A 21413-nucleotide genomic window follows, 5' to 3' on the forward strand; every position below is an offset into this window, starting at 1 on the left:
CAAAATAAGTTACAAAATACACCCAAAAAAACACATCATTGCACAATTGGTTAGATGCCCATAAAACATCTCCCATTTCTTCCAGCGCCATCTTTTTAGAAAGTGCACAAGGCAGCATGCTATGCTCAAATGTTCATTCCATAATGCAATTAGCTGAAAAACACTGTTGTCAAAAGGGCACAGCACATGCAAGTGTTTTCATGTGACAGAGATTAAAACATTTGTTAGAAATTTTGAAAGAGGGGAGATCTAATGTTTAACAACTAGCATGGGTTGCTAATATGACTAGGATTTTGCCTTTGGCTACTGGACAATGAAAAAAAATAGCCTCCACAGATATGATATGATTTTGGCTGGGCAACATTGAAGCAAGGGAAGACATGCCTCATAATATGTATTAAAACGTTCAGGTTTCAAACAATTAAGTATATGTTTTCAAAATGCATACTGCTCATTGCAACGCTGTGTGTGAGTCGCTGATGAAACTAATAAGACGATTGTGGGAGCTATACTGTTAGATTTCAGTGCAGCCTTTGATATTATTGACCATAACCTATTGTTGAAAAACCATGTGTTATGGCTTTTCAACCTCTGGTATATTGTGGATTCAGAGCTATCTATCTAATAGAACTCAAGGGGTTTACTTTAACTTCTTGGTGACAGGGGCAGTATTTTCACTTCCAGATGAAATGCATGCTCAAATTCAACTGCATGCTACTCATCCCCAGAAGATAAGATATGCATATTATTAGTAGATTTGGATAGAAAACACTCTGAAGTTTCTAAAACTGTTTGAATCATGTCTGTGAGTATACCAGAACTTATTAGGCATGCGAAACTCAGAGGACAAACCATTCAGATGTTTTTTTTAGGTTACTCTCTTTTCAATGGGTTTTCTAAGGGACCTTCTTGCAGTTCCTACCGCTTCCACTGGATGTCACCAGTCTTTAGAAATTGGTTGAGGTTTTTCCTTTGTGTAATGAAGAAGTACGCCCATCTTGAACGAGGGTCACTTGAAGTGTACTGTTTAGATAGAGGTGCGTGACCAGAAAGCTAGCTACAGTTTGTTTTCCTCCTGTATTGAACACAGATCATCCCGTCTTCAATTTTATCGATTATTTACGATAAACAATACCTAAAGTTGTATTACAAAAGTAGTTTGAAGTGTTTTGGCAAAGTTTACAGGTAACATTTGAGATATTTTGTAGTCACGTTGTGCAAGTTGGAACCAGTGATTTTCTGGATCAAACGCACTAAATAAATGGACATTTTGGATATATATCGACAGAATTAATCAAATAAAAGGACAATTTGTGATGTTTATGGGACATATTAGAGTGCCAACAAAAGAAGCTCGTCAAAGGTAAGGCATTTTTAATATTTTTATTTCTGCTTTTTGTGTCGCGCCTGCAGGGTTTGAAATATGCTTTCTCTCTTTGTTTACGGAGGTGCTATCCTCAGATAATAGCATCATTTGCTTTCGCCAAGAAGCCTTTTTGAAATCTGACATGTTGGCTGGATTCACAAGTGTAGTTTTAATTTAGTATCTTACATGTGTGATTTTACTTTTTTTTATTAAGTTTGATTTTTATGGTAATTTATTTGAATATGGCACTCTGCATTTTCACTGGCTTTTGGCCAGGTGGGATGCTAGCGTCCCACATATCCCAGAGAGGTTAATGGAAGCTTCTCTAATGTCAAACATGTAAAGTGTGGTGTACCGCAGGGCAGCTCTCTAGGCCCTCTACTGTTTTCTATTTTTACCAATGACCTGTTACTGGCATTAAACAAAGCATGTGTCCATGTATGCTGATGATTCAACCATATACGCATCAGCAACCACAGCTCATGAAGTCACTGAAACCCTTAACAATGAGTTTCAGTCTGTTTTGGAATGGGTGGCCAGTAATAAACTGGTCCTTAACATCTCTAAAACTAAGAGCATTGTATTTGGTACAAATCATTCTTTAAGTTCTAGACCTCAGCTGAATCTGGTAATGAAGGGTGTGGCTGTTGAACAAGTTGAGGAGACTAAATCACTTGCCGTTACCTCATGATCAAAACATATAGATTCAATGGTTGTAAAGCTGGGGAGAGGTCTGGTCGTAATAAAGAGATGGTTGTCTGAACCGGAGCTACCTGGGAGGCCTCAACTGGTTTGTCTGGTTCCCCTGCCTCAGCTGACGGGTTTCCATGCCTCAGCTGGCTTAACAGATTGCCATGCCTCAGTGGGCTCGATAGGCTCCCATGCCTCAGCTGGTGAAAAGGTTCCCGTGCCTCGAACGAGGCAACTGGAGAGGTCTCAGCCGGCTCATCAGGCTCTCACACCTCAGCCGGTTCGTCAGGTTCCTGTGCCTCACCGGAGGCGAATGGTCCGCTCCAGATCCCCGGGATCATCCCTTTGGTTAGCGTCCTGTGGCCTGAGCCGAACATGCCAGGGAGGGGGTACCATCACGTATGCACTCTTCGGTGCTCTAGGTCGCCATGCTCCCATGTCTTAACTGACACGTTTCCCGCACCTCAGCGGAAGTGACCGGTCCACTCCTGATCCCCGGGATCATCATTTTAGTCGGAGTCCTGCGGCTGGGGCCGCATGTCAGGGAGGGGGTACTGTCACGTGTGCTCCCTCTCCGGCCTCTACGTCACCAGGCTGCTCATTATGGCGCACACCTGCCACCATTGTTATGCAAACCTGCGCGTCATCAGACTAACCTGGACTCCATCCCATCCTTGATTACCTGCCATATACACAGTTGAAGTCGTAAGTTTACGTACACCTTAGCCAAATACATTTAAACTCAGTTTTTCACAATTCCTGATATTTAATCCAAGTAAAAAGTTAGGATCACCATTATATTTTAAGAATGTGAAATGTCAGAATAATAGAGAGAATGATTTATTTCAGCTTTTATTTATATAATTATATTCCCAGTAGGTCAGAAGTGTTAGTATTTGGTAGCATTGCCTTTAAATTGTTTAACTTGGGTCAAATGTTTCAGGTAGCCTTCCACAAGCTTCCCACAATAAGTTTGGTGAATTTTGGCCCATTCCTCCTGACAGAGCTGGTGTAACTGAGTCAGGTTTGTTGGCCTCCTTGCTCACACACACTTTTTAATTTCTTCCCACAATTTTTCTATAGGATTGAGGTCAGGGCGTTGTGATGGCCACTCCAATACCTTGACTTTGTTGTCCTTAAGACATTTTGCCACAACTTTGGAAGTATGCTTGGGGTCATTGTCCATTTGGAAGACCCATTTGCGACCAAGCTTTAACTTTCTGACTGATGTCTTGAGATGTTGCTTCAATATATCCACATAAATTTTCCTCCCGCATGATGCCATCTATTTTGTGAAGCGTAGTAAAGCACCCCCACAACATGATGCTGCCGCCCCCATGCTTCAGGGTTGGGATGGTGTCTTCGTCTAGCAAGCCTGACCCTTTTTCCTCCAAACATAACGATGGTCATTATGGCCAAACAGTTCTATTTTTGTTTCATCAGACCAGAGGACATTTCTACAAAAAGTACGATCTTTGTCCCCATTTGCAGTTGCAAACTGTAGTCTGGCTTTTTTAGGCGGTTTTGGAGCAGTGGCTTCTTCCTTGCTGAGCGGCCTGTCAGGTTATGTCGATATAGGACTCGTTTTACTGTGGATATTGATATTTTTGTACTGCAATGACAAGAAGCTCAGTCCGATGATGCTGTGACACACCACCCCAGACCATGACGGACCCTCCACTTTCAAATCTATCCCGCTCCAGAGTACAGGCCTCGGTGTAACGGTCATTCCTTTGATGATAAACTCAAATCTGACCATCACCCCTGGTGAGACAAATCCGCAACTCGTCAGTGAAGAGCAATTTTTGCCAGTCCTGTCTGGTCCAGCGACGGTGGGTTTGTGCCCATAGGCGATGTTGTTGCCAGTGATGTCTGGTGACGACCTGCCTTACAACAGGCCCACCACCCCTCAGTCCAGCCTCTCTCAGCCTATTGCAGACAGTTTGAGCATTGATGGAGGGATTGTGAGTTCCTGGTGTAACTCAGGCAGTTGTTGTTGCCATCCTGTACCTGTCCCGCAGGTATGATGTTCGGATGTACCGATCCTGTGCAGGTGTTGTTGCACATGGTCTGCCACGGCGAGGACGATCAGCTGTCCATCCTGTCTCCTTGTTGCGCTGTCTCACAGTACGGACATTGCAATTTATTGCCCTGGCCACATCTGCAGTCCTCATGCCTCCTTGCAGTATGCCTAAGGCACGTTCAAGCAGATGAGCAGGGATCCTGGGCATCTTTCTTTTGGTGTATTTCAGAGTCAGTAGAAAGGCCTCTTTAGTGTCCTAAGTTTTCATAACTGTGACCTTAATTGCCTATAGTCTGTAAGCTGTTAGTGTCTTAACAACCGTTCCACATGTGCATGTTCATTAATTGTTCATGGTTCATTTAACAAGCATGGGAAACAGTGATTAAACCCTTGACAAGGAAGATTTGGGAAGTTATTTGGATTTTTACAGTTTTTTTTGCTATGTTTAGTTTAGCCTACTGAAACACCCTGCTCAAACAGAGGGATGCTATGTTAGCTAGCTGGCTATGACTTTCTAACACAACACTGGAAGTCTTCCAAGTCAAGGTAAGCTTTTGATTTTACTAATTTATTGCTCACTGGGGCCCACTGGTGTAACTGCTTACTGACTGACTGACTAACATTACTGCATGAATGTAGCGAGTTTACTAACACATTAGCTATATTAGCTATGCTGACTAGGACGTTACTTTAGCTCAGTGGTGGAAAAAGTACCCAATTGTCGTATTTGAGTAAAAGTAAATATACCTTAATAGAAAATGACTGAAGTAAAAGTGAAAGTCACTTGGTAAAATACTACTTTAGTAAAAGTCTCAAAGTATTTGGTTTTAAATATACTTAAGTATCAAAAGTAAATGTAATTGCAAAAAGTAAAAGTATAAATCATTTAAAATTGCTTATATTAAGTAAACCTAAAGGCAAATTGTTTTATATATTTTTTTACAGATAGCCCAGGGCACACTCCAACCTCTCAGACATAATTTACAAACAAAGTATTCGTGTTTAGTGTGTCTGCCAGATCAGAGGCAGTAGGGATGTTCTCTTGATAAGTGCACAAATTGGAGCATTTTCCTGTCCTGCTAAGCATTCAAAATATAATGAGGGCCTTTGGGTGTCAGGATAAATGTATGGAGTAAAAAGTATATTGTTTTCTTTAGGAATGAAGTGAAAGTAAAAGTTGTAAAAATTGTAAATAATAAAGTAAATTACAGATACCCAAAACAATTACTAAGCAGTACTTCAATGTATTTTTACTTTAGTCCTTTACACCACTGCTTTAGCTAAGATGGTGACAACAATTTAGGCTGTGTGTACAGTAGCAGTTTGGCTTGGAAACATTTTTTTGCCTGGCCACATACAGCTGATGTGTTGTGCAGTGAAGTCCACAAGTGAAGGGAAGAGGTGAGAGGAGAGCGCATAGGACGTGGCTGCCATCAAAGTGAACTGTGTTTACTCGTGATCAGGGGTGTATTCATTCTGCCGATTCCGTTGAAAAATGTTTCTTAAACAGAAGCAAATGGAACAAATCGGGAATAAACATACCTGAATTTGTTAGTTTGCAACTCAAGTGTTTCTCTTGACCTGTGTGCACCTATGTTGTAAACATTAATTCATAGGCTAGATTGTAGCAACCTCATGATGGGTACATGGGAAAAAATTGTATCATGTAGTAGCCTAAAACTATCGCTGCTACATTGAACTTGGTGAATGGAATATGAGGGAGTCATCTGATATGCTGTAATAGAAATAAGGCCATGCTCATGAAAAGAAGATTGTCCTCCTTCATTTTAAACGGCACTGACCGCCACTGCTGCCCTTTATGAGAGTGGCAACTGGCACTGAAGGAGGTAGGGTTATGGTGGATTTGTAACCAAGTGGGAATTTACCACATACAACAAGGAAAAATCCACTTGAACGGCCCTCAAACTGGTAATTGCTATTTGGAAAATTGTATATCATTCTGAGCACTCACTTCTCAAACATGGTGACCTCTGACTTCACCTTCTAAGGAAATGGCCTCTGAAACAGAATTTTAGGCAGTAAAATGCAGCAACAAAACATTATTTATAAAAAGCTATCAATTAATATGGTTTTTGAACAATAGAATTTGTTTACAAACATGATAGCTGTACTTTCATGTTTATAATTGACAGCCTGTTGGCCATTAGCAAATCAGCATTTTTCAACGGGTTCAAATCACTTAAACGCATCCAACTGGTATTTAAGACTTCACAACTGTTAAATTCCCACCTCCCGCATGGTTACGAAAGCAGCATCAGAGTGGAAACTTGAGCGGCCTGACATAACAATCCGGTCACAACAGACAATGCCCGGAACATTGTGAATGCTGAACCTTGTGAATGGCATTTCATTTGCCCGCTGTACCTGAACCAAACCGTGACCCCAAAATTGCAATAGGTACGGAACTGTGGGTTTGGTGAACCGTTACACCCCTAACAAACACACACACTGAAGTCAGCTCAGACAGATCCAGCTCAGAGAGCTCCAGCAGCAGCAGATTTAAATGTAGAATGGAAAATAAATGTGATTATGCAACAATTGTTAGTGCATCCCATCGAACCGAATCGCATCGATTTGATCTCTAATCAAGCCGAATCGCACCGAATCGTTTCAAGCTAGAACGTATCTTTCCTGTATCGTATCGGAGCCTGTGTATCTAGATAAGTATCGAATCATCTTGAAAGGGAAAGATGCACATCCCTATTAGCTACTTCATCTACCACATCCAGGGAATGCATGATTGATATTTTGATGTCGAAATAGGATCCAGAATTATCAGATTTATTTTTGGACATCTTTGTGCATATTAGCTTAGGCTATATTATTCACTACCTGAGGAAGATTGCCAACTTTAAACATGACAATGTTTCTAGATAACCATGTAGGCTAATTGATTCATCTATCAGTAAATGTAATATCCTACAAAAACGTTCCATCACTAGGCCTATACAGGCTACTTGATGTCGGCCGATTCCCCACAAATGGCCCACTCCGCTACATGGGATGTATCAACACCATATACTATGTAGCACAGGTGGTAAGGGCTGGAGCCAGATAAATGGATGCCATTCAATTTGCTTCTTTCCAGCCATCCTTATGAGCCTCACCAGCCTCCTGTGCTATTTAGCCCACTCCAGTTGTAAAGCAGTGCTATGAGCTCAATATTAAGAGGTGATAAATAAATGATATAATATACTCACAGCAAGCCGTGACTATCCTCTCTGTAACTAGAACAACAGAAGTTGCTTTGAAAACTGTATTATTCCCGCAATTGCATTTTGAGCAATGGTCATATGGTTGTGCTTTTAAGAATGCTCCTCTCTCTCCTCCGTGCACGAGGGAGTGACTCGCTCACACAGCAGCCGATAGCAGAACAGGGACATTTCTGATCAAATGAACATTACTGTTTGAATAAATCATGATAATTAAAAAAAATATCAAATTGCGAACCAAACTGTCGTGACTAGCTACATTTGTTTCACTGGCACAATAGTGACCAATAAAAAAATAGTTTCACACTGCCAAGTCAAAGGGTTGCAAATGTGTGTGTGTGTGTGTGTGTGTGTGTGTGTGTGTGTGTGTGTGTGTGTGTGTGTGTGTGTGTGTGTGTGTGTGTGTGTGTGTGTGTGTGTGTGTGTGCGTGCTAACATGTGTGTTTCTAAGGGACTGAGAGTGCTTAAGGAGTGAGCAGGGGTAATGGTCCGTGAGTGAGGATAGTAGCTATAAGTACAGGCCTGAGGTTAGCAGCACTACACTGCTGCGTATATGAACACATTGTGGTCACAGTGGCCCTACACACTCACTCAGCCATGGAAATCACATTATAGACTACTCTCTTGGTTGCAACAGAGGAATCTGCAGCCCTTAAACTATGTTACATTACAGGGTTCAGATGGACTGGTTCCAATGTCCTTAGATAATCTCCTCTGCCCTCTGATCTCTTTCCATATGTGACCTCTGATCTGATAAAATAGATTACCCTAATATGGTAGAGCCCCTGCTCTTAGCCTAGGTAGCATTTCCAACACGGGTCCTGTTGCCGTTGGTGGGTGTCACTGACCTCTCGCGGTCCTGCTCCAGTAGACAGGTGAGGTCATCGCTGCGCTGCAGGAAGGCACGGTGCTGCTGGTCCTGCTCCTCCAGCCTGCAGAGGGCGCCACTGTGGGAGCACTCCACCTGCAGCAGCTGCTCCAGCATCCGCCTGTAGCTCTGCTTTCCAGTCTCCACCAGCCGGTCCAGCTAACACAGAAAGAGAGAGAAGGACTTGAAGACAGGGCTGAAGACACCGTGGCTCTCATTGCATTGTTGGAAACGGGCAAAGGGTAAATGGTTTATCATTAGCTTTCTACTTCAAAACCCATGCCTTAAAGCCTATACAAGCCTATGTGTGACTGGTGGTTTTAACAGTGGCTGTGTTTTCAATCTTAGTGTTATCTGCTGATACCTCAGCCATGGGTTTCTCGTAGACATCTTGCTGTGGGGCCACCTGGGCCTCAGAAGCCTGGGCCCGGAGTGAGTCTCTCTGCAAGGCCCGGAGCACTTCTACTGGGATGAGAAAGCCATACTGGGCCTCCAATAGAGCCAAATCCATCTTCTCTGCTTTCAGGAACGTGATCACCTCATCTCTGGCCTGGTGAGATGGACAGATGTAATAAAAAAGGAGGGATGCAGAATAATAGAGATGAAAAAGAGATTGCACTCCCAAGTCTTTCTTATGCAGCTGCGGTTTAGGCTGTGTGTGTGTTACGTTCTGTGAGGCATGTCTAGGAGTGTTTTACTCATGGTTTTAGTTAGTCACAATAGGCTCTTTTCTTAGAGTCTGATTCATTCTGTTTCCTCTACAGCTCATCTACAGCTGGTCTCAACTCAGTTCGGAGCAATTCTCCCATTGACGATGTCAATGTGTGATGTAACACTCACATTTATGCTTAAAAGGATTTGGCCCTATTGTGGTTTGGCCAAGTCTGAGCTATGGGTTACTAGCCCGCATACTACCATCCTGATCTTGTTAGCTTATAGAGCACAGCGGTCATGATTGTGGATGAAACATCTACTGTAAACCTAGATCCAGAAATACTAGAACACAACTGTTCTGTCCTGTTCTCACCTGCAGCTCTCCCTCCATTATACTGAGGAGGAACACAAGGTCATCCCTGGATAGGTCTTTCCCTCTCTCTCCCCCCTTTCCTCCCCCCATGCTGTCCCTCAGGACGGTGCCCTTGAGGGGGTCGAGGTGGGCCACGGAGTTCTGTGAACCATTGCTGTTCCAGGCAGCCATGTTGGGGCTGTTGCTACGGGAACGTATCTGTGGATCCACCTGGGAAGAAGAGTGAGGGAGAGATTTATGGACAGGTAGTACAAGAGTGGGGAAGGAGAATAGGCAGGCAGTAAAGGGAGGTTAGTGCAGTGACAATAGATGGTGATATAATTTGAAGCTGAGCACTCAAGTAAGCCTATTTCTTGTTTGAATCAATGAACGAGTGCTTTGTGTGTATCAGTTACATGTTTGATGACTCTATTACAACTAATGTAAAGTGTTAGGCACCTTGTCATAACCAGCCGCCCAGGGCTAAAAAAATAGCTTTAGCATGTTTACTTATGTTGCTTATGTCACCCTTATGTCATCTCATAGTTTCTCTGTTAGCACATAATTGACTGGGAGGTCTGGCTGACGGCTTGGCAGGCATAAGGAGCATGCCAGAGACTAAGGGCTTAATTACTGACCATATGAGGAGATGAACCGTGTGTGTGTGCGTCTATGTGTAGTGTGTATGTGTTCTCAACGCTGACTCCCAACAGGTTACAGCAACAGAAAACAATGCTGGTCCAACCGCAGATTATATTAAGTCGGATATCCAGGCCTAATAGTATCTCTGCAGATCCCAATCTATAAGAGAATAATTTGAATACCCAGCCAAAGCGTTAACCATATTCAGGATTTTAAAGGCTCACACACACACAGCTGTGTGTCCCAAACCTAGCCAGTTGGTGGGCGCATACACAGAAAGCACACGTATGCATTATGCACGCATGATAGGCCTGCTAACACACATGCATGTACACAAACACAAATTACACTAGAAACAGGACAAGTTTTTTCAAAGTTCTACAACAGTGAGAGATGAGTCAGATGTTCCAACACAAGAATGGGGGAGTGAGGATTTAGGCAACAGCTGGATGTTGTCATCAAAACAGCCCATCTTTCTAAACAAGAGAAACAAACAGAATGGCTTATAGGAAAGGTGGATTATAGGTTATAGGAAAGGTGATTGTGTGTGTGTGTGTGTGTGTGTGTGTGTGTGTGTGTGTGTGTGTGTGTGTGTGTGTGTGTGTGTGTGTGTGTGTGTGTGTGTGTGTGTGTGTGTGTGTGTGTGTGTGTGTGTGTGTGTGTGTGTGTGTGTGTGTGTGTGTGTGTGTGTGTGTGTGTGTGTGTGTGTGTGTGTGTGCGAGAGCTGTCTGCCTATCTGAGTTGTGATCCTCTCCGTATCAATTACTAAGACAGATGGTGCTATCTGGACAGAAAAGTCTAAATGGAATCTTTGGAACGTCCCAAGTCTGACATCACCCCATTGAAATTGAAATGTAAAAGGTTTAGGGTTAGATAAGGGTTATGGTTATGGTTAGGGTTATGGTTAAGGTTAGGTAAGGGTTATGGTTAAGGTTAGGGTTAGGTAAGGGTTATGCTTAAAGTTAGGGTATGGGTTAGTGTATATGGTAGGGACGTCCCAAGGATCTCGGATAGCAGAAGCTCAATCTGGACTCCCTTTCCTTTCTGGCATTCATCCCTCCACTCGTTTACTGGGATGGAAGGAATGATAAAGTAACACAGAGGCCTTTTATGAGGTCCCATGCTTACAGCAGGTACTTCCAACCTACGACTCACAGCCACACAGGTATCATCTTGGAGGACACACACAGCTGAGGTCCACACACACACACACACACACACACACACACACACACACACACACACACACACACACACACACACACACACACACACACACACACACACACACACACACACACACACACACACACACACACACACACACACAGGCCTACATTGTGAGCAGACATATTTTGAGGTTTTGAGCTGAACACTTTTACAGGGTATGATGATATTATATTATGTCTTTAGTTTGGCTGATATTTTCGTCTGACTTGATTTTTGTTTCCTTTGGACTAGATCATGCTCTCTTGCCCCGTCCATCCTGCTAGCTCACTACGTGCATTTCTCTGTTCCCTATGCCTATTGATGTCTGCATGCACACACAGCACTTAAGCTAGGCCTAAGTGCTTATGTGGACACACTCACAGATATGCACTCATGCTTATACACGTATGGACATAGGCTTAATCTCTGCAGACAAATGCAGACTAATTTGCGCATACACAACACACACCTAATTGTAAGTGCCCAGTTGAGGACTTTCCCCTTGCAGACAGACTGGCAACGCCCTTTGGCTCCTTGGTTTATTTTCTTAACCATGGAGATCTACCCGCGTCTCGCCTGTCTGCCCCGTCTCCACGGAAGGCCACCGGCTGCACCGGGATAAAAAATAATGAACACTTTGGAATGAAAACATGGTCACAAGTGTGTACACACACCCTTTCACCACCCACCCATTAAATAGCTCCTTTATTTTACATGGTGATACACTCACACACACTTTCACCGCTCGCTTGCCCTCTTATTAAATATCGGCTCAAACCCAGATGCCATTTTAAAGCTTGATTAATGTAAACATGACTTCAGTCTATGAAAGCACATTTATTCACTGACATTCTGAGTCATGTTATGTAACCATTAACGCTAATAAACCATAGAGAGGATTAGTACACCATTAATAAATGTCTGAGAAAGTGCCTGACTTGTCTAACCTGTGTCTACCCATTCACTCCCAATAGCCCGATAATATCCACCTGTTGTGGGAGGCATAGGTTCAGATTAAGGTTCCCTCCTACTCAGGTTAGGTGGCTAGGTGCCATGGTCATTAAGGTTATGTCCTATGTTGGTCACTTCTTAGGGAGGGTGACTGGGTAGTGGGTGGTTCTCAAGAAACTGGCACTAGACAAAAAAACTTTGTGAGAAAAAAAGCAACACATTTTTCACCATAATACCTCTTGAATCACTAAGATCTGTATTGATATCTTTCCTAATTATGTTTATTGATAAGGTATTATGCAATTTCCACAACTACCAATGCAAAAATTCTCATTACCCCAAAAGTTTTCAAAGTACCAAAAAGTTATAAACAAATCAATTTATAATATTTTAACATCGCTCATTTAATGAAAAGGCCTCCGTTCAAAATAACACTGAAAACAAATATATTTTAAAGTAAACTATTAAAATGTTTTTGTAATTTCTCATTACCGCAACACACAACCTTTTCTGAATCTTGTTTTTTGTCAATTACTTGTGTATACAAGTACAGTCGTGGCCAAAAGTTGAGAATCACACAAATATTCATTTTCACAAAGTCTGCTGCCTCAGTTTGAATGATGGCAATTTGCATATACTCCAGAATGTTATGAAGAGTTATCAGATTAATTGAAATTAATTGTAAAGTCCCTCTTTGCCATGCAAATGAACTGAATCCCCAAAAAAACAAAAAACAAAAAATTTCCACTGCATTTCAGCCCTGCCACAAAAGGACCAGCTGACATCATGTCAGTGATTCTCTTGTTAACACAGGTGTGAGTGTTGACGAGAACAAGGCTGGAGATCACTCTGTCATGCTGATTGAGTTTGAATAACAGACTGGAAGCTTCAAAAGGAGGGTGGTTCTTGGATCATTGTTCTTCCTCTGTCAATCATGGTTACCTGCAAGGAAACACGTGCCGTCATCATTGCTTTGCACAAAAAGGGCTTTACAGGCAAGGATATTGCTGCCAGTAAGATTGCACCTAAATCAACCATTTATCGGATCATCAAGAACTTCAAGGAGAGCGGTTCAATTGTTGTGAAGAAGGCTTCAGGGCGCCCAAGAAAGTCGAGCAAGCACCAGGACCGTCTCCTGGTGTTGATTCAGCTGCGTGATCGGGGCACCACCAGTACAGAGCTTGCTCGGAATGGCAGCAGGTAGGTATGAGTGCATCTGCAAACACAGTGAGGCAAAGACTTTTGGAGGATGGGCTGGTGTCAAGAAGGGCAGCAAAGAAGCCACTTCTCTCCAGGAAAAACATCAGGGACAGACTGATATTCTGCAAAAGGTACAGGGATTTGACTGCTGAGGACTGGGGTAAAGTCATTTTCTCTGATGAATCCCCTTTCCGATTGTTTGGGGCATCTGGAAAAAAGCTTGTCCGGAGAAGACAATGTGAGCGCTACCATCAGTCCTGTGTCATGCCAACAGTAAAGCATCCTGAGACCATTCATGTGTGGGGTTGCTTCTCAGCCAAGGGAGTGGGCTCACTCACAATTTTGCCTAACATACTGTAGCCATGAATAAAGAATGGTACCAACACATCCTCCGAGAGCAACTTCTCCCAACCATCCAGGAACAGTTTGGTGACAAAGTGGCTCGGGGAACAAAACATCAATATTTTGGTCCATGGCCAGGAAACTCCCCAGACCTTAATCCCATTGAGAACTTGTGGTCAATCCTCAAGAGGTGGGTGGACAAACAAAAACCCACCAATTCTGACAAACGCCAAGCATTGATTATGCAAGAATGGGCTGCCATCAGTCAAGATGTGGCCCAGAAGTTAATTGACAGCATGCCAGGGCAGATTGAAGACTTCATGTAATTGTCAATAAAAGCCTTTGACACTTGTGAAATGCTTGTAATTGTCACGTTCGTCATAACGAGGAGACCAAGGCACAGTGTGATATGAATACATTCTTCTTTATTTAAACGAACACTTAACAAAACGATCGTGGCACTATAACACGAGTGCTGACATGCAACTACACATAGACAATAACCCATAAAACCAAAATGGAAAATGGCAACCTAAATAGGATCCCCAATCAGAGACAACGACAAACAGCTGTCTCTGATTGGGAACCAATTCAGGCCACCATAGACCTACATATACCTAGACATACTAAAACCCCATAGATATACAAAAAACTCTAGACAGGACAACAACACCTCGACAATACAAAAACTAAACTAACCACCCTTGTCACACCCTAACCTAACCAAAATAATAAAGAAAACTAAGATAACTAAGGTCAGGGCATGACAGTAATTATACTTCAGTATTCCATAGTAACATCTGCCAAAATATCTAAAGACACTGAAGCAGCAAACCTTGTGGAAATTAATATTTGTGTCATTCTCAAAACTTTGGTCCACAACTGTAATATGTACGTATATTTGGATAAAGATTCAAAGGCACCCTATCAGGTTAATCTCAAATTATTACAGTGCCTTGCGAAAGTATTCGGCCCCCTTGAACTTTGCGAACTTTTGCCACATTTCAGGCTTCAAACATAAAGATATAAAACTGTATTTTTTTGTGAAGAATCAACAACAAGTGGGACACAAATCATGAAGTGGAACGACATTTATTGGATATTTCAAACTTTTTTAACAAATCAAAAACTGGAAAATTGGGCGTAGGGGGCGGTGTTGCAATCTACTGCAAAGATAGCCTGCAGAGTTCTGTCCTACTATCCAGGTCTGTACCCAAACAATTTGAACTTCTACTTTTAAAAATCCACCTCTCTAAAAACAAGTCTCTCACCGCTGCAGTCTGCTATAGACCACCCTCTGCCCCCAGTTGTGCTCTGGACACCATATGTGAACTGATTGCCCCCCATCTATCTTCAGAGCTCGTGCTGCTAGGCGACCTAAACTGGAACATGCTTAACACCCCAGCCATCCTACAATCTAAACTTGATGCCCTCAATCTCACACAAATTATCAATGAACCTACCAGGTACCTCCCCAAAGCCTTAAACACGGGCACCCTCATAGATATCATCCTAACCAACTTGCCCTCTAAATACACCTCTGCTGTCTTCAACCAAGATCTCAGCGATCACTGCCTCATTGCCTGCATCCGTAATGGGTCAGACCCCCACTCATCACTGTAAAACGCTCCCTGAAACACTTCAGCGAGCAGGCCTTTCTAATCGACCTGGCCGGGGTATCCTGGAAGGATATTGATCTCATCCCGACAGTAGAGGATGCCTGGATATTTTTTTTAAATGCCTTCCTAACCATCTTAAATAAACATGCCCCATTCAAGAAATTTAGAACCAGGAACAGATATAGCCCTTGGTTCTCCCCAGACCTGACTGCCCTTAACCAACACAAAAACATCCTATGGCGTTCTGCATTAGCATCGAACAGCCCCCGTGATATGCAGCTGTTCAGGGAAGCTAGAAACCATTATACACAGGCAGTTAGAAAAGCCAAGGCTAGCTTTTTCAAGCAGAAATTTGCTTCCTGCAACACTAACTCAAAAACGTTCTGGGACACTGTAAAGTCCATGGAGAATAAGAACACCTCCTCCCAGCTGCCCACTGCACTGAAGATAGGAAACACTGTCACCACTGATAAATCCACCATAATTGAGAATTTCAATAAGCATTTTTCTACGGCTGGCCATGCTTTCCACCTGGCTACTCCTACCCCAGTCAACAGCACTGCACCCCCCACAGCAACTCGCCCAAGCCTTCCCCATTTCTCCTTCTCCCAAATCCGTTCAGCTGATGTTCTGAAAGAGCTGCAAAATCTGGACCCCTACAAATCAGCCGGGCTAGACCATCTGGACCCTTTCTTTCTAAAATTATCTGCCGAAATTGTTGCCACCTCTATTACTAGCCTATTCAACCTCTCTTTCGTGTCGTCTGAGATCCCCAAAGATTGGAAAGCAGCTGCGGTCATCCCCCTCTTCAAAGGGGGGGACAATCTTGACCCAAACTGCTACAGACCTATATCTATCCTACCATGCCTTTCTAAGGTCTTCGAAAGCCAAGTCAACAAACAGATTACCGACCATTTCGAATCTCACCATACCTTCTCTGCTATGCAATCTGGTTTCAGAACTGGTCATGGGTGCACCTCAGCCACACTCAAGGTCCTAAACGATATCATAACCGCCATCGATAACAAACATTACTGTGCAGCCGTGTTCATTGATCTGGCCAAGGCTTTCGACTCTGTCAATCACCACATCCTCATCGGCAGACTCGACAGCCTTGGTTTCTCAAATGATTGCCTCGCCTGGTTCACCAACTACTTCTCTGATAGAGTTCAGTGTGTCAGATCGGAGGGTCTGCTGTCCGGACCTCTGGCAGTCTCTATGGGGGTGCCACAGGGTTCAATTCTTGGACTGACTCTCTTCTCTGTATACATCAATGAGGTCGCTCTTGCTGCTGGTGAGTCTCTGATCCACCTCTACGCAGACGACACCATTCTGTATACTTCTGGCCCTTCTTTGGACACTGCGTTAACAACCCTCCAGGCAAGCTTCAATGCCATACAACTCTCCTTCCGTGGCCTCCAATTGCTCTTAAATACAAGTAAAACTAAATGCATGCTCTTCAACCGATCGCTACCCGCACCTACCCGCCTGTCCAACATCACTACTCTGGACGGCTCTGATTTAGAATACGTGGACAACTACAAATACTTAGGTGTCTGGTTAGACTGTAAACTCTCCTTCCAGACCCATGTCAAATATCTCCAATCCAAAGTTAAATCTAGAATTGGCTTCCTATTTCGCAACAAAGCATCCTTCACTCATGCTGCCAAACATACCCTTGTAAAACTGACCATCCTACCAATCCTCGACTTTGGCGATGTCATTTACAAAATAGCCTCCAATACCCTACTCAACAAATTGGATGCAGTCTATCACAGTGCAATCCGTTTTGTCACCAAAGCCCCATATACTACCCACCATTGCGACCTGTACGCTCTCGTTGGCTGGCCCTCGCTTCATACTCGTCGCCAAACCCACTGGCTCCATGTCATCTACAATACCCTGCTAGGTAAAGTCCCCCCTTATCTCAGCTCGCTGGTCACCATAGCATCTCCCACCTGTAGCACACGCTCCAGCAGGTATATCTCTCTAGTGACCCCCAAAACCAATTCTTTCTTTGGCCGCCTCTCCTTCCAGTTCTCTGCTGCCAATGACTGGAACGAACTACAAAAAGCACTGAAACTGGAAACACTTATCTCCCTCACTAGCTTTAAGCACCAACTGTCAGAGCAGCTCACAGATTACTGCACCTGTACATAGCCCACCTATATTTTACCCCAAACAACTACCTCTTTCCCTACTGTATTTAATTTATTTATTTTGCTCCTTTGCACCCCATTATTTTTATTTCTACTTTGCACATTCTTCCATTGCAAATCTACCATTCCAGTGTTTTACTTGCTATATTGTATTTACTTTGCCACCATGGCCTTTTTTTGCCTTTACCTCCCTTATCTCACCTCATTTGCTCACATCGTATATAGACTTGTTTATACTGTATTATTGACTGTATGTTTGTTTTGCTCCATGTGTAACTCTGTGTCGTTGTATGTGTCGAACTGCTTTGCTTTATCTTGGCCAGGTCGCAATTGTAAATGAGAACTTGTTCTCAACTTGCCTACCTGGTTAAATAAAGGTGAAATAAATAAACAAATAAAATTGACTATACATTAGTATTATCTTAGTATTATTACGGAAATTAAGCTTCTCATTACCAAAACGGACTTAAAAATAATGAGAAATTGTAACGCTTGTAATCTGGGGAAGGAGAGGAGGACCAAGGTGCAGCGTTGTAAGTGTTCATATTTTACCAACGAACAGTCCTGTAAGATGCAACACAACACTAAACAGAAAATAACCACCCACAAAACACAATGGAAAACAGGCTACCTAAATATGGTTCTCAATCAGGGACAACGATTGACAGCTGCCTCTAATTGAGAACCATACCAGGCCCAAACACAGAAATAGAAAATCATAGACAAACTAACATAGATAACCCACCCAACTCACGCCCTGATCACACTAAATCATACTACCCTAGCCACGGGTCCCGAATGGACAGGAGATTCCGGCAGCACCGGATAGGCGTGAGACTCCGGCAGCGCCGGACAGGCGGGAGACTCCGGCAGCTCCGGAGTGAAGGGCGATTCCGGCATCGCCGGCATGACAGGCGGCTCTGGCAGCTCATGGCTGACTGACGGCTCTGGCAGCTCCTGGCTGACTGGCGGCTCTGGCAGCTCCTGGCTGACTGGCGGCTCTGGCAGCTCAGGACAGACTGGCGACTCTGGCAGCTCAGGACAGACTGGTGGCTCTGGCAGCTCAGGTCAGACTGGCGGCTCTGGCAGCTCAGGACAGACGGGAGACTCTGGCAGCTCAGGACAGACGGGAGACACTGGCAGCTCAGGACAGATGGGAGACTCTGGCAGCTCAGGACAGATGGGAGACTCTGGCAGCGCTGGGCAGGAGGACGGCTCTGGCAGCGCTGGACAGGCGGGAGCACCTGTAGGGAGAAGACGGAGAGACAGCCTGGCGTGGGGGGCTGCCACCAGAGGGCTGGTGCGTGGAGGTGGCACCGGATAGACGGGACCGTGAAGGCGCACTGGAGCTCTTGAGCACCGAGCCTGCCCAACCTTACCTGGTTGAATGCTCCCCGTAGCCAGGCCAGTGCGGCGAGGTGGAATAGCCCACACTGGGCTGTGCTGGCGAACCGGGGACACCATGCATAAGGCTGGTGCCATGTACACCGGCCCGAGGAGACGCACTGGAGACCAGATGCGCTGAGCAGGCTTCATGGCACCTGGCTCGATGCCCACTCTAGCCCGGCCGATACGAGGCGCTGCAATGTACCGCACCGGGCTATGCACACGCACTGGGGACACCGTGCGCCTCACCGGCATAACACGGTGCCTGCCCGGTCCCTCTCGCTCTCCGCTAAGCACGGGGAGATGGCTCAGGTCTCCTACCTGACTTAGCCACACTCCCCGTGTTCCCCCTCCCAATACATTTTTGGGGCTACCTCTCGGACTTCCAACCGCGCCGCTGTGCTGCCTCCTCATACCACCGACTCTCAGCTTTCGCTGCCTCCAGCTCAGCCTTGTGTCGGTGATATTCCCCAGGCCAAACACAGAAATAGAAAATCATAGACAACTAACATAGACAACCTACCCAACTCACACCCTGACCATACTAAACAAAAGACAAAACAAAGGAACTAAGGTCAGAACGTGACAGAAATGTGTGTTTCGTTAATGAGGCCTTAGCTCAATCTGCTAGTAATAGATGACAGCCATAATGTATCAGCCAGCAAATCATTAAAGCCCATTCATGCCTCAATGTTGGTAAAGTAAAGGTTCTCTAAGTTTTTCCCAATTTGAGCTTTTTCATCATTTTGGTAATGAGAAGGTCAAGTGTAGTAAAGAGGGTGTTTCAGAATAAATTCCTCATTCTGAAGACATATAAGTGAAGAAATTAAAGGAACTAAGGAATACTCTTCTTGATGATTGATCATGGTTGACTTGAAAACTTGAAAAAATTCAAGTAGTATACAATTTTTATTTTTTATAGACAAACTATAGCAAAATATAACGTGACTAGTGATCCATTTATTTAAGTGGAAGTGATTGGGTCTCAATGTAGGCAGCAGCCTCTCTCAGTTAGTGATTTCTGTTTAGCAGTCTGATGTCCTGATAGCCTGCTGAATATACATCATGGTTTTCTAATTCAATTTGCTATTGCCATGCTAAAACTGGTTTCATGAGAATCACCCAGGTTCCCTCTGGCAGTTTTCTGATCAACTCCTCGCGAAATGGAAAAAACTATCATCACCACCCATTCTCTTCACCTCTCTTCTGTTAGAAAATGGCTCAGTTACCTCTTTCTCAGCAGGAGAGTTCATTACTTTTTTTCTCTCTCTCTCTTTCTGCTTCTATGGAGAGCTAGTAAATGTGCCAGACATATTGGAACGGATGTCCAGTAGGGCAGGGGTTCCCAAATGTTTTAACTTGGGCTCCCCTTCCAGGATTGGAGAAGAGGAGAGTCTGAGTTACGTTTCAGACAGCGAACCATTACCACAGAGATCAAAGGCTCAAAGCAAATCCCAGCGCTGCTTTATACGCCGTGGCCTACTGAGTCAGCTCTGATGGGAAAACAAAGTAAAAGGAATTAGCTGAACCGTCGTGACCCTTATGAAGTCATATGTTGATATGTAGGGGAGCTGTTTATGCCTATTAATGTGGTTTAATATTCTGATCCCGGGTCGTCTCAGGTTGAATCTCGAATACTCTATGCACATTCACTCAAGTTAGCTGACATCAAGTTAGGATTCTGCGGCCCTCAGAGAAGCAGGGTTTTATGGAATCTTGGGGGTGAGGCAGTTTTCACAGATATGACGTTTCATTGTATCCTGTTCATGGTATGGCACCAGAGGAAAAAGTCATGCGCAATGAAGTGAAAAAAAACATGTCCACAATCCAGGAAATGTCTATGGTGAACAGTGTGAACCTTCTCCTACCTTTGAAACTGTACGAGAGAAAATCACACTTCATAGGACTTAACAAGCTGGCTGCCATTGTGATGAGTCACCTTGCACAAGAGGTTTGCTTTGTAGGTTTTACTAGTCTAATACTGTAATATTGGTAATTTGATACAATGATTAGAGATTCTAAAGGCTTTTCACCACTTATGAATCAGTTAAATGTGTAGTTTGTCTCTCTCTGTTTCTTGTCTTTGGAGAGTTCCCACTTCTGGCCTCTGGAGTTTCACACATGCATGGTGCTTCGTTCTCCCACACTAATACAACTGATGCATATGAAATGTCCCTTATTTATTGTTATTATTTTGGCTAAACTGCCCTGTCAGAGGGTAATATATCTCTATACGATTCCCAATAATTTCACTGGTTATTTTCTTGGCTGGATGCAGTCTCTTGGCTTTAAACATACTTAAAATCACTCTTTCCGACTGTAGACCTCTCTTTTTCCAAGTAGAGTATGCCTGTCAATCACAACAGCGTAACATGGACTCAAGTGTGGAAAGCAAAGCAGAGTCCATTTGGATGTCAGTCTGATGTAATGAAATGTGGAGTGAGGATATAAGATAGTGTGTGAGTCCTCTCCTGCAAAATTAAGATTGTACTAAAATCTCTTGACGGAAGGTCAATCTCTGGATAGGGGGAAGCATTTGAAATTACACTGGTGTGTCTTTTTGCCTGTGTGTTTGCACGCTCACATGTGAGACTAATGTGTATTTCTGTGTATTTCTGTGGGATGGATACAGTATGCTTGCAAGGTAGAGAGAAGTTTGCAGTTTACGCATATCACATTCACGTACGCACACACACACCTGTGTTTGCCATCCATCCAC

At 43.8% G+C, this 21413-nt stretch overlaps 1 protein-coding gene and 1 long non-coding RNA gene across 6 annotated transcripts in view; one reads left to right on the forward strand and one right to left on the reverse strand.

The window, feature by feature from the left end:
• The window catches only part of LOC135547369 (uncharacterized), a 68343-nt gene that overhangs the window by 29822 nt on the left and 17108 nt on the right, over positions 1 to 21413 (forward strand). The window lies entirely within an intron of this gene.
• Positions 1 to 21413, reverse strand: part of LOC135547368 (filamin A-interacting protein 1-like) — a 49776-nt gene that overhangs the window by 18610 nt on the left and 9753 nt on the right. The window contains exons 2-4 of the mRNA XM_064976345.1: positions 9208 to 9417; positions 8545 to 8730; positions 8161 to 8339 (exon numbers count right to left, since the gene is read on the reverse strand). Of these exons, the coding sequence (XP_064832417.1) occupies positions 8161 to 8339; positions 8545 to 8730; positions 9208 to 9378 (536 nt within the window). The 5' untranslated portion in view covers positions 9379 to 9417. The remainder of the gene's footprint in view (positions 1 to 8160; positions 8340 to 8544; positions 8731 to 9207; positions 9418 to 21413) is intronic.

This window comes from Oncorhynchus masou, chromosome 10 (genome assembly GCF_036934945.1).
Source record: "Oncorhynchus masou masou isolate Uvic2021 chromosome 10, UVic_Omas_1.1, whole genome shotgun sequence".
NCBI classification, from domain to species: Eukaryota; Metazoa; Chordata; class Actinopteri; order Salmoniformes; family Salmonidae; genus Oncorhynchus; species Oncorhynchus masou.